Source organism: Sminthopsis crassicaudata, chromosome 4 (assembly GCF_048593235.1).
Source record: "Sminthopsis crassicaudata isolate SCR6 chromosome 4, ASM4859323v1, whole genome shotgun sequence".
NCBI classification, from domain to species: domain Eukaryota; kingdom Metazoa; phylum Chordata; class Mammalia; order Dasyuromorphia; family Dasyuridae; genus Sminthopsis; species Sminthopsis crassicaudata.
The window spans coordinates 66,576,618-66,591,065 of record NC_133620.1 but is presented as its reverse complement, the minus strand read 5'-3'; the positions used below and the strand labels follow the sequence as shown (position 1 = coordinate 66,591,065).

Sequence of the window (14,448 nt, the reverse complement as noted above, 5' to 3'; positions counted from 1 at the left end):
ATACACCCTGGGGGTAGGCATGAGATAGGTAAGAAATCCACTCTCTTGTGTATTTTCCAAATACAACAGAACCACAAAATTCCAATTCCAAGTGTGTTCTCCTAATTATAAACACTGAGGCTTAGAAAACATATTTCAGTGATTAAAATAGGGAATAAGCCTTATTAAAATATTTTTAAATGCATGGAATATTTTGTGACATACGGGATACATTTAAAAAGAAAACACAAACAAATCAACCCACAGCTTTGGAAAAAAAAACCCATACAAAATAACAAATAGAAAATAACTGAAAAATTTTTTTTTAAAAATAGTTATGGAGGAAATAGTCATCCTCTCTTAAAAGAAAGTTTGTTTTAGAGGAATCCCAGGTGTTAGAATTAGTCCTATGAGACTGTTGATTGGAGCTCCATATATTTTGTAATAGCTGCTAATGGGATCCAGTGGAATTCACATAGCTTTGGAGATATCCATATTTTTTCTTCTCCTATTTCTTTTTTTCTTATTAGTATTTTATCATTTTCTTCAATTATATATAGAGTTTTCAACATTCATTTTTCTAAGATTTTGAGTTCTCTATCCTTCCCCTTTCCTAAGACAGTAAACAATCTGATACAGGTTAAACATGTACAGTCATATTATATATATTTACATATTAGTCATGCTATGAAAAAATGTTAAAACAAAAGGGAAAATCATAAAAAAGAAAAAGCAAAAAAAAGTGAAAATACTATACTTTGATCTGCATTCAGGATAGCCACATTCTTAGGGGCAATAGCACTTTATGTCTGGCATTTTTTATGTGTTATTTATGGCTAGCCAAATGAGATAATGCATGTAAATTACTTATAAACCTTAAAGCACTAAAGTATATACAAGAAAGTTGTTATTCTTCTTATTCCTTAATAGATATGGGGATGAAAGCTGCTGAAGTGGTTTATTTATTTCTTTCAAGATTGCTGTTTGGTGTGATTTTGATCTTCCAATAGATTTTTTTCTCTTTTGTTACCCTTTCCCCACTTCCCTTGTATTTCTCCCTTGCTCCCCAACTATTCCCTCTTCCAATATTAAAGTTATCAGAGCAACTGAAGCTATCAGACCCTCTGCTTTTGGAAAGACGTCATCGAGGGAAAGAGCAGGAGCCTGCATGGTTAGTAAAGCTTCGAGAAAAACAAAGGGAACTTAAGGTAAGTGAGGGTGAGGTGGGAAAGGCAAAGGGATGGGCTTGATTTTAGAGAGTCCAAGGCACTTTTGCATGTGTATGGGTGAAGGTTAGGAAAGAACAAGACTGAGGACACAGGTACCTTGAGATTGATGTCACCTTTATCTACCTCTTCCACTGTGCTCCACGAATCCCTGCTCTACTAGAAACAATCTTCCTTTTATTTTCTGTCTTTTCTTCTTACCTTCCTTCCATCTCCTGACAATAACAAGAATCAGGATTTCTTCACAAGATACCTAACTTTTCTTCTGCCAAACCAGGTCATGAATGGCTACTGTCACCCTTGCTCTGTCACTTTTGGGTATCACCTGGTACTCCACCTACCTTGGGGATCGCCCCTATCAATTCCCTTGCAAGTTAAGACATCCCCCTCCCAATGTCACTGTGCTCTTCAAGAACAAAGGATGAACAACTTTGTATGATTCTAGCACTTTAGCTACAGTGCTCCTCCCTACCTCATCCTTAGTTATTTTCCTTAAGGACTTCAATATTCATCTCAATTTTCCTTATAGACATTTGGTCTATCACTGCCTTCAATCAAAACATCTTAGAAGAGGCTATGATAATAGTTTAAATGATCATAGTTGTTAACATTTTTGGCACAGTGAATTGAGTGCCAGAACTGGAGTTAAGGACATCCATATTCCTGAGTTCAAATATGAACTCAGACTCTTATTAGGTGCGTGACCCTGCACAAACCACTTAAAACCCTGCTTGCCTCAGTCTACTCATCTGTAAAATGAGCTGAAGTAGGAAATGGCACTTATGCCAGTATTTTTGCCAAGAAAACCCCAAATGAGGTCACAAAGAGTTGAACAGGACAAAAAATGAACAAACAGTAAAATTAACATTTTATAGGCCTTTTAAGGTCTGTAAAGCACTTTACACATTATCTCATTTGAATATTTTGAGACTATTTCTGTTAAATGTTTGAGGCAGGATTCTAATTCAGGCATTTCTGATTCCAAGCCATATTCCAAGTTTTGTTCACCTAGCTGACTGATGTGATTTTTCCAAATTCACATAGATGGTGCTTGATGCCAGACTCAAACTCAAGTTTGCCCAACTCCCGGGTATAAGGCCCTATCCATTAAGCCACCTAGCTTCTTTAGTCAAATGAGACTATTTTCTCCAGTTCCCAGTGTGATCTCAATCTTTTCTCCATCCTTCTTGACTTTTGCATCCTTTGACACTGTGGATCATTCTCTTCTCTCTCCTGTTAAATTTCTGAGACATTACTCTCTCTTAGCTCCCCTCCTAAGTATCTGACTAATCCTTCTCAGTTGTCATTTCTGTACAATGATTCTCAGTCAATTTATACAGCTTCTGCCTTTCTTCTGGCCTCCAGCCTTGCATCTCCAATTATCTATTGGCCATCTCCAACTGGAAGTCCCACAGATATTGCAACTTCAACAAGTTCAAAAACTGAACTTTTTATCTTTCCCTCCAGCCTTCCCTGTTAGTGAGAGCCAGTTCCATTTTTCAGGTAATCCAGGCTAGGTTGTGAGCCTCACTCTTCACTCTCTCACCCTCCACAGTCAATCTATTGCTAAGTACTGATTCTCCTTTTGCAACATCTCTTTTATATTCCTCCTTCGCTTCTCCAACCCTGATATCACCCTGGTGCAGTCCCTGGTCACCCACACCTGAACTACTGCAATAGCCTGCTGGTGGGTCTGCCTAGTTTCTCCCTGCTTCGATCCATCCATCACTCAGCTGTCAAATCAATCTTCCTTAAGTTCCTAAAATGCAGATCTGACCATGTCATCTGCTTTCCCTCTCCCCTTCCTCACTCCAAGCAATAAGCTCTAGGGGTGTCCTGTTGCCCTCAGGATCAAATATAAAATCCTCTGCTTTATGACTTTATAATCTGACTCTTTCTTAATTTTGCAGTGTTCTTAAACTTTACTCCCCTCAAGATAATCAGTGGCCCTGGATTCCATGTACAGATTCCTCATCTTCTAATTCCTTACCTGGAATACTCTCTGTCCCCTTACTTCCCTGCTTCCTCAGCCAGCATCCAACCATCTTCAATAAACTTTTCCTGATCCCCCATGAATGCTAGGACATTCTCCCTCAGATTACTTACAATTTATCCTTCCTATATCATATTTATACATTGTTATTAGCATGTTGTCTCCCTCATTAGATTGAGCTCCCGGAGATCCAAGACAATCTTTGACCTTTCTTTGTATTCCCAGCAATTAGCACTGTGCCTGGCACACAGTAGGTGCTAAATAAATGCTTGTTCCCTTGACAAGCTTCCTTTAAAAGGCAACTGAAGTTAATATATTGCCTCTCAGAGCCTTGTTACTAATTAAGGGAATGAAAGACAATATCCACTGCTAAAAGAATTTTAGGGCATTACTAATCAGGTGGGGAAAGGTCTTTTTTTAAGGGATCATATATATTTATCATAGTATGTAGATGGTTTACTATGTCTACACTTCTGATCATCTCTAATGTCCTTGGGAAGCTGGCAGGATTTCCAGAACAGCTTCTTGCCCTCATTCCTGAGGAGCTCCCTTTTCCTTTTTCCTTTTTAGTAACTCTTAGTATCTCCTAAACAGCCATTGCTGGGGATGTCACCACTTTTGTCACAGGCACACATGATGGACTAGAAAGGCTTCAGAAGGTGTAAGATATACAGTTATGACTGATTCTGCAGCCTTTTGGTGGATGTCGTGCTTAAAAACTTGGACCATTTACAGAATATGTTTTTTTAGAGCACACCCATGCAATACAGGGAGAGGGGAAGGAAATAAGCATTCATGTGATACCTACTATATGCTAGGGACTGTGCTAAGTGGTTTTACAAATATTATCTTATTAGATCTTTACAACAACTGTTTAAGGTAGAGCCTATTGCAATCACCAGTCTACAGTCGAAGCAAGTGAGGCAAACAGAGATTAAATGAATTGGCCAGGATCACAGAGCTAGTAAATGTCTGAGGCTACATTTGAACTCGGGTCTCCCTAACTATAATCCCAAGTGTATCAACCAGTGTGCCATCATCTGAAACACAAAGGAGAAACATTAGGTAAACCATGTCCTCAAAGCTGGACTGATCTACTGTTATATGGTCCTGTTTTTCTTGTTCTAATGCAATCAATTCTGTAGTTATAGTATATTAATATGAATATTAATGATGATGATAATAGTAATTTAAAGTTTGCAAAGTACTTTATAAATGTTATCCCATTTGATATGGGCCAATTTAAGGAACAATTGTCCTAAACATGATTTTTTTCTTAATTTGGAATGATACTTAAAGACAACCTCAAGGTGGGTTGTACCCTGGTGGAATAATAGCAGTAGATAGTAGTTGCCATCATTTTGCCCGTCAGCTCAACTGCCCTTCCTTTCTCATTATGGGAATAGTGATTACTTCTGACCTGTGACTCCAAGAAGCTATAGCGAGTTCAGTGATCATACCTTAGTAAACTGTCCTGGTAGATGGGACCAAAAGGTCCCAAATCCAGGTGAGTTAGGGGATGTCTACCCCAAGCATGTGAAGACCTCCTAGTGGAATGGGCAGATGACAACAATTTGTTGCACTGTTCATGAAGGGGCTGCAAGAGGCTCTGAGGAGTGCTTAGTGCTTGGTCAAATATTAAAGACACCAAAGTCACCCATTACATCCTGGCTTATGCCTTACCCCTGCACTCTGGTGACTCTGAAGAGAGAATGAAGCTGATGACTTTCTGCAATGCTGCTTTGCTTACAACCAATTCACATGTAATCCAAGATATCACAATGTCATTGGTCCTTTTCAAAAACAAAGGATGAACAAGAGCACCCGTAGTGCTGATTAATGACAATATGGGAAGCTCCTGATAGCTGAGGATCATTGGTTCTCCATTTTGAACTCCCTAAAGAAGTAGGTCATAGCACTAAAGCCCTATATCTTAGAGTTAATGGAAAAGATTTAGGTAGAAGTTGTCTTAGAATAAGTTCAAGCAAAAACTTAAAGAAAGGCTTAAGAGTAAAAAAAAAATTCAGAGACCCCTCCAATTTTAGAAATGATACTTCTGGGTAATGCAGGAATTCTTTAGAAGTTGTGGTGAAAATGTTAATAACAAAGGGGAAATGTGAGTTTTATATATATATGTGCATATTTATATATGCATATATAAATATTAGTAATGCATTTTAAACTTGTGACGTACACACATGAATATATAATGTATTATATGTGAATGCATATGTGCATATATGTGTATATACATAACACATATATGTTTTACATATATATGTTAAACTTTTACTAGCCTGTCTGTGAGCCAAAGGACTAGAATTTGAATTCTGGGTTCTGCCATGTGGATAATCTAACCGTGGTTAGTTCTGGGCTTCAGTTTCCTTAACTGTAAAATGAAGGATGGTTGGATTAGATTGCTTCTAACATTGATTCCAGTACTAGATTTGTGCTGCTATTATCTGGTGTCTCTCCAAACTAACTATTTCAGTTTCCAGTGAATAATATGTGAGAGAGTGGCAGCTATTGTCTCCAACCATTTCCTGGAAAGTGAATCAACATTACTCTTCAGGAGAATTGACGGATAAGGACATGGCATCATGGGTCAATACCCAAAGGCCATTATGATTTGTTAGTGACCCATTTAGCTTCTGTTTCATTATCAATTGCCTTGTGATTCCTATCACTATAGTGAGTTTCCTTTTGGCTTCAAGTTTATAAAATGCCTAATTGTCTCCTTTTTCTTCTCCATATTTTTTGTTTGTTTGTTTTTTTTGTTATTTTAAAAGTTTGTGAAAAAGGCAGAAGAAGACCTTGGTGATCCTGATTTCATTTACACAGATATTTTAAAAGCCAGACAGTCCACAGCAGGTATCTATTCTAGAAGTTACATGTTCATAATTAACTAGTGGGGCTGATTAGCTTAATCTAATCTGATCTAACCTAATATGTTATAATATGATGTAATAATTTAATGTGATAAAGTATAATGAGAGATATGTAGTATTGTAGATAGAGAATATCAGTCTATAGTAAGGAAATTCTAAATTCTGATCCTGCTTTTGACACGTACTACTGAATAACATCAGTCAAGTCTGTATCCCTAATTCCTGATATTTAGTAGTTCATAAATTCTTATTGATCAGTCAATCAGATTAACCATTCAGTATCCTCCAAGATTATAAGCTGTAAAATAGGTGATCTGTATTGGCAAGAGTTTCTTTACTGTGAGTTCCCTCTAGCAATAAAATCAAAGGAATAGTTCTCTCTTCCCCCAAAAGGCAGTATGGCTTGGTGAATAGAATACTGGTCTTGTATCCAGAAGAGCTGAGTTCAAATCCCATCACAGATATTTACCAGCTCTATTGGAAAATTCATTTAATCTCTGTGTATCTCCAGAAAACTTTCCAGGACTTTCTGCTAAGCCACAGACATTTTGTGTGTGTGTGTGTGTGTGTGTGTGTGTGTGTGTGTGAAAGGAATTCCTACACCAAGGAGAGAGTAGATCTTTTTCTTGTGTCTGTATATAATATTAATGGTGACGATGATGGTCATTCTCTTCCATCTGATGGGAATGAATTCTTGATCAATTCTTACCTATCTTAAGGTTTCAATAATCTGAGTGATATGACCTATTTCTGAATTATGACATTAGTAGTCAATACTAAAAAAAAATCACTTAATTATGTATTGCCTTATATGGCTCTCGTTTTTTTACTTTGTTAAGCTATTTGCAGTTTAATAAGTAGTTTCTTTAAAATTTTTAATAGTATATTATTTTTCTACTTATATGTAAAGATGGTTTTGAATATTCATTTTTGTAAAATTTTGTGTTCCAAATTTTTTTCTTTTTCTTCCCTTACTTCTTTCCCCTCCTTTAAACAGCAAGCAATATGATACAGATTATACATGTACAATATAATTAGCTTCTTGAGTTGAGAGCCAAAAGCTAAGACTATATTATATCTTTTGTATCAGTTCAGAACAAATAATAGGTATGCAATAAATACTTGTTAGTTGAATTATTTTTAAGTTGAATTATGTCTCCATCAAATCTAAGGAGTTTCAAAAATCTTAAGACACTTTTAAGTTTTAAAAGCTTAAAAATGCACCAAGACTTTGGGTCACCATATATTTCTTCTAAAAAACAATGAAACAGTCCAGCACAGAAATAAACATGAGTACCTGAAGTTTATATTGCTTGAAAAATTCAATTTCTTTCTTCTTTTTTCTTATCCTTTCAGCTTCTAGATCCAAATCGATATGCCTTGCCCTTTTAAATGAGTAATATGCTCTCTGAAGTTTGCTTTATCTGAGGCAATTCCATCTTTTACCGCCATTTTCATGTTCCCCTTGCCTGCTAATCTGGTCCATTCCAGCCTGTCCTTTGCTTACTTTTTTGTACTTTTATTACTGTAATCATTTTAAAAAACTTCTTTTGCTTAGCCTAAGTGTAACCATTTTGCTTTACCTTTTATCCCTGTATTTGAATATTGTTACTTCCTGTTGCTCTCTTCTCTTCTAAGGTATTTCCTTTTTGTTTTTGTATTTTCTGAATAATCGAGCTCAGAGTTTGTATTTTTGTTCTTCTCTTAATCCTACTGGAAAGGAACCATATCTCCTCCCCCTCCTAAGTAAATGCTAGACCATTACTTCCCTCTTTCAAACACTTCCTTTACTTTTCTCAAATTTCTTTTGTTCTCTGCATGTGCACTTTGAAGATTTTGTACTTGGAAGCCATAAATTCTAATAGTTTTCCCCCCTTCCCTTCTTCATAGCTAATGAATAGTTCTATGTGATTATTTTGACTGGAATAATTTTCCAATATGTTAATTTTGAAAGATAAACTTATTTTTGAATACATCATTTTCCTTAGTTTTTCAGCCTATCATATTACAACCTTCTTTTCCCTTCTCCTTTTTGTGGCCTTCCCTTCTCCTTCCCTTTCCTCCCTTTCTGTGGTTTCCCTTCTTTTCCTTTTTCCTTCCTTCCTTCTCATTGCTAATGAATAGTCTTGTGTGATTATTCTGACCGAAATTTCTTGCATACAGTCTCTGTTCCCTACCACTTGAAATATGATTCTTTTTGATCTGGAAGCTATGGAACTTAATCACATATTTATTGGTTGATTAAATATCACATATGTAGAAAGAATAAATGTTTGTATAGCATAGTTATTTTTAAAGTGCTTTTACAAAGTACTTTATTAAGGTTTAAAATATATTGAGAGGCAGATAGTCATAGGTATCCCTTGAGAAATTTAGTTCCTTTTCCAAGATCACACACAAAGTCAGGTGGCAGCTCATGCTCTTTCTAGGGTGCAACATTTGGTCACTCAGATTCTCTCTCATCTTACCTGCCTTTTGGTCATTTCCCTGTTGCTTAGCCCCTTCATCAGAAGAGAAGCAAGGGAAATCAAAAGGATGGATATTTCTTGCATTTTTTTCAGTCCTGCTTATTAGCAGGTTTAGTGATGAGGTTGGGTTATTTTTGGATTTCAGATTACTTTGTGAACCCATATCCTTGGGTATCTCAATTAAAGGAAAGTTGGCTATGTTCTATTCAGGAACAAAGGAAAGCCATCTATGAATTTTTGAGATTGGACATGAGATTTTCATTGGTCACTTTTCCAAGGCTGAAGTAAATGATCCTCGAAGGATGCTCTTAAATAGACTTCAGTTCCCATTTATCATCAAATGAGAAAATGTACCTGAAAGCAAACTGACAACTCCAAAAAACTGTGCTGTGAGGAAGGAAATCTACTTTCTAATAAAGACATTAGAATTAATAATTTTAGACTGGCTTAATCAAAACCTACCTCTGAGCATCTCATTCTTTTTCTTTCCCTTTTGTCCCTAGAAAACACCCTTCTCCAAGATCCCTACCAGGGTCAGGGCTACTCAGAAGCCCTCAGCTATCCCTCATCCATGCAGCTGCCACCTGAGGGAACAGATCTGAGCCAGCCAGATCTGCAGCAGCCCCCTCCCTTCCAGCTGGGCTTGAATCCTGCTGGGGAAGGACCAGGACATCCAGGAACATCAGTACCTCTTTATGCCAGACCAGAGGCAACAATGACAGTATCCTCGGTAATAACACAGCCAGAGGAAGAACAGCCGGCGTATCTACCCCATGGTAAGTGCCTGGTACCTGTGCTGAAGAGCTTTTGCTGCCAAAACATTTTAGGGGTCTTGGATGTAGGTAAAGGATGAAAGGAAGTCAAAGTGGGTGATGGGTACAGGTGGGAGCCAGAACTGATAAAGATGCCGGTTCTTCTTGGGTATCAGGCCCTTGAGGGAAGAAAATCTATTTTTGATTTTATAACTCCCAGTCAGAAGGGGAAGAATTGATGTGGGGAAAATCTCTTGAATTATGAGGATTCTTGGACTGATCTGTAAGAAAGGACCTCTTTTTGGGAATAATCCACTTAACATATGAGAATAAAAGAAAAAATATCTAGGAAATTTTCCCCCAATTTTATTCTAAGTTCCTTCATATGCAGCCTGATTCCTGGACAAGGTTGCTGACTACGCCAGAAAAGAGCTATGTATAGAAGAGAAGAGTTAGACAAAAATTAGCATCTCTAACTTTTTCTCCCGTCCAGAATAGAGACAGGGATCATGTTAGAGAGAATAAATCGGGGAACCATTTTTTATTAGATACATAAAGTCTTACTGATCTTGAAAGTGCAGACATGATATTGTCAGTCTTTTGGGCAGGAAGGTGTTGGATTAAATGCCATGGTTGGACTTGAGTAGAAAAAGTGTAATTTTTGTAATGCTAGGAGTCCCTTAAATTAATGTTTGGGATCCTAATGAGCATACCCTTGAATTCCAGTAACTTTGTAGATCAAATCATGAAACAATGAAGGCAAATGTCTTAAGTATATCATTTTGTTTTTCTATCACAGAGGATATCACAGAATCCCCAAAATCATACCAGTATCAGTACCCTGAAATTCCAAAGGTAATTTTCAAACTCTAAATGAGAGGTCTAAGACACTTAAGTCAGTTTGTACTGTTTATCTAATGGAAGTTTTGGTTATGCTCTGCATGTTTGGCCAAATGTGCTTACTCCCAAAGATTCTTCTAACTGCTTCCAAGAATGTCCTTTCTTTTTTATTTCTTCCTATATCCACAGCTATAATTTCTTTAGGTTATGAAAGCCAAGAAAGAGCATGAAAGAACATGTTTATTCCTAATCCTGCCAATCTTGGTGAAGGGATTGGACTGGGAAGGAAATCTAGATCATTCGATCCAAGCCAAATTTGGTATCCCATTACAGCCTTTTCTCTGGTTTTCAGTTTGCTAGGAGGAAAAGTAGGAGGACTGACCTAAGCAGGGGATTTAACCTGATCATTGCAATAGGAGTTAGGGCCATTTTCTACTCTAATATAAGCAAGAATTCCCAGATTTATTTTCTGCAAAGCTACACAATTAATCTTAGTTTGTATATTTATGATAATTATGTGTCATATGAACAGAAATAATTTCCTAAGCCTCCCAGCATGGCTGGAGGGGGAAAAAGTCTCTGGGCTCCTATAGACTGGGTGGGGATGTCTTAGACTGTCCCCTTCTGCATCCTTGCTTTGGTAACTCTTTGCTTCCATTCTTTAGCACCAGCCCTCTAAGTTACCTGATGTTCTCTCTTGTTTCAGGCCTCAGTGGCTTCTGGAGTACAAGACATTTCAGAGACTTCCACCACTTCTCTAGATGGGGAAAAAGAAGACTCCTCCTCAGATGATGAAAAGGAAACTGTCCAAGATAATATAAAGAGCAAGAAGGAATCAGAAAAGAATACAAAGGTAGAAGGGGGCTGATCTCTTCTTGTATATCCTCTGTATCTGCTCTGTACTTTGGAGATTTTAATGTATTTCTGAGCCTCAACAATAAAAATTCATATTTATAAAAGTATGTTATGGTCTAAAACACTGTCCTTGGATTTGGGAAGATCTGCATTTGGACCTGATCCTGGACAAAGCACTTGCAATCTCTTGGTGCCTCATAAAATAATAATAATAATAGATCCTGTCTCACAGGGCTGTTGTAAGATTCAAATACATGTAAAGTTCTTTTGCAAATATTAGAGCATTACATGTCTGTCATTATTATGATGAATTAAATACTGTTATAGAATCAATAATTATTAAAATATATGATAATTATTGATTATAATTATATGTAATTGTTATTAATAATGAAACTATCTTCATGATCACCCTGTGAAGTCATGTTATCCCTATTTTAGAGGAATAAAATAAATTCAGAGAGATTAAGTGGTAGAGATTGGCTCCTGACTCTTTCCACTAGGCCTACTGATAGACTTGAGGTCCACAATCCTCTTGTTTGTTGGCCCAGTCCTTTATGGTTTAACCTGATCCATATCCTTTGACCTCACTAGAATTCTCTATGGAGAAAGAAGAGGAAGTGGTTTGGGGAAGAGAGGCATTTTCTTTTTCCTGTTCTTCATTTTATCTGGAATAGGACGTGAATGTTCCCAGAAGAACCTGTTACCTTTTCCTTGGTCTCATGGTTCTCTGAAATGTCTTTCTCCTTGCTCTAGGGCAATAAGCAGAAATCTAAGCCATCCTGTCTAACTACTCTCAGTCTCCTCTGCTCACTTGAATGGATGTAAAAACTCACTCTTCCCAAAGCTAATCTCTTACCTTTCAAGCAGCACAATAGGGATGGAGAAATCATGACTTTCCATGGTATTCCTTGTCTTCTTGCTCAAAGATTGTGATCACATTATACTGAAGAGAAAGAACTCAATGTATAAAATAGTTTCCTCTTCCTCTTTCCTCAGAGCTATGGATTTGGATGGTTTGGCTGGTTTCGATCAAAGCCTGCTAAGGTGCCTTCTGTGGAAGAGGATTCCTCTGATAGCCCAGACTCTGAGGTAATTACTGAGTGGACATTTGGACCTTTCACCTATTCAGAGAGCTTCCTTGGTACCTCAGAGGCATCAACTGGTACCTTCTCTCTTCTCAGTTTTTCAGCAGAGAGGAATAGTAGGAAATAAAGTTGGGTTGCTAATAATTATATTTCATAATATCAGTATTTTTAATCATATTTATACAGAGCTTTAAGGATTATGATGTATTGTTCTTATAATTCTGTAAAGTGGGTAGTGCAAATCCAGTGATTCCTGTTATTTGCCCAAAGAAAAGCTGAGCCTGAATGATTAAAAAATGATTGATTTGCAGTCATACATCCAATAGATATTGGAACTGGCATCGGAATTCAAGTTTCATGAAGGGTGAAGGGAATGAGCATTTATTAAATACCTACTATGTGCCAAGAACCTTACCAGTATTATATCCATTTGATTTTCACAAGAACTCTGCATGATAGGTGCTATTATTACCTCCATTTTACAATTGAGGAAACTGAGGCAGAATGAGATTAAGAGACTTGCCTAAGGTCACATAGACAGTGTATAAAAGTGGATTTGAACTCGGTTCTTCTTGATTCCACGTTTACCACTATGCCTACTGTGCTGTTGAGATGTCTCATCACTCTGAATTGAGTAATCTTTGCATTAGGATATCTTGGTATTATGAAGATCTTTCAAATCCTGACCTAGGAGTGTTGATCAGTAGGTAGCTATTATAAGTTCTGAGAAAGGGAGTGAAATGAAAGCAGTGTGTTTACAAGATGAAATTAGTAACAGAACAGAAGATGGAGTAGAAGAGCAAGGAGCTAAACTAATGTGGCTAGTTGTGCAGGTTTTATAGTAATTGGGGTGCTATATTTTGTTCTAGACTTTGATGGCTTTTTTCTTTTTTTCATTTAAAAAATTTTTTTCTTACGAAGCATTTTTAATCAATATTTTTCCATTCTTAGGAGACATCAACCAAAGATCAACTTTCCTTGGCTAGCACAACCTCCTCCACATTATCTACTCCCTTTTTTCTGCCTCACCCAGGTACTGACACTATTTCCAGAGGTGCAGGTAAGTCTTATTTTATTTGCTGATTCTTCTTTCCTTTCCTCCCCAAACCAGCTTTCCACTCATTATGTATATCTTCTCTCTCTATTTTTATGTATCTTTGTTGTTCCTTTGCTTAGAATGTAAGCTCCCTAAGGGGTGAGACTATTTCAATTATTTTTGAATCTCTAGCACAGTGCCAGGTACAAAGTAAGCACTTACAAATACTTATTTATTGATTGATTTCCACATTCAGGAATCAAGAGAGTTGTGCTGTGAGAGTGTAGAGCCTTTCTAGGCAGCAGCTGCTGTCAATAGCCTTTTAATGAGGGCCCTAGTTTCCTTCCCATAATAGAGATAACAGTAGGCAATAAATAAAAAGCTGTGATAGCTCAGGCTCAGGAGCTGGTGCCCTAAACTGGCCATTATATCGTGATTGCAGAGCTGTTGGTGTTGGAAGGAGGGAGATCAAGAGAAGCAGTTGGCAACTCTTTATAGCAGAACATTAAAGCACTGATCAGCTTTCCTTGTATATTTTTGTGTTTCCTTGTAATGTGTTTGTCCCTGAGACAAGTCTTATGTATTATCATGATAACTCTACTATAAGCTGAAATTTTAAACACATAATATACCAAAAAAGGTCTATATGATGATGTATACTGCCTCAAAGTCAGTGACCGTGTCCTTTACAATGGTTTTTGAGTCCTTGCTCTTCCTTGGCCATGGCAGGGGCTACATGATTCTAATTTTGTTGGCACAACTCTGATACTTGGGGGATTTCTAGGAATGGGGATGCACCTGGGTCAGGTGTGAATTTTCATGGACTTAACTATATTCTAGGTGAGGAAAGCAGAGGATCTACAATTAATACAAATCTACCTGCAATGGAGGTGAGTGACCATGAGGAATTTTCCCAGGAAGTGCATGAAGCTTGCCTTGGCTCCTTAGTCTTAGGGGATAGTGGGGTGGGTCTGCCTTCAAGGGTTCTACCTCTTCCAGGGAATCATTAACTCATGGAACACTGAGAGAAATCCTTCAGGCAAAGTACCTGAGTAAGTGCCTTTTGGTCCCAAGATATAGAACTTTTACTGGGGAAATGAAATAGTTCCCTTGCCTCTCTGTAGACTCTAATGCACATGATGCTCATATCTTATTCCAATAATGGCCAACTTTACCAAGATTAGGAGCCTAATTAACTTGTTTCATTGCATTGATAAAGGGCCAGTGAAATGTTAACATTGTTATTTTCTGTAGATTTCACTGTCATTATATGAAAACATTTTTCTATGTTAGAGATTGGTTAGAACTTTTTTAACTATCTCT

The 14,448-nt window shown here is 37.2% G+C and overlaps 1 protein-coding gene across 5 annotated transcripts in view; it reads left to right on the top strand.

The window, feature by feature from the left end:
• Nucleotides 1–14,448, top strand: part of SEC16B (SEC16 homolog B, endoplasmic reticulum export factor) — a 69,427-nt gene that overhangs the window by 52,374 nt on the left and 2,605 nt on the right. For all 5 annotated transcript variants that reach the window (XM_074308448.1, XM_074308447.1, XM_074308450.1 and 2 more), the window contains 8 exons: nt 1,074–1,187; nt 5,988–6,069; nt 9,058–9,330; nt 10,106–10,161; nt 10,853–10,999; nt 12,001–12,093; nt 13,041–13,149; nt 13,966–14,015. In XM_074308448.1, the coding sequence (XP_074164549.1) occupies nt 1,074–1,187; nt 5,988–6,069; nt 9,058–9,330; nt 10,106–10,161; nt 10,853–10,999; nt 12,001–12,093; nt 13,041–13,149; nt 13,966–14,015 (924 nt within the window). The remainder of the gene's footprint in view (nt 1–1,073; nt 1,188–5,987; nt 6,070–9,057; nt 9,331–10,105; nt 10,162–10,852; nt 11,000–12,000; nt 12,094–13,040; nt 13,150–13,965; nt 14,016–14,448) is intronic.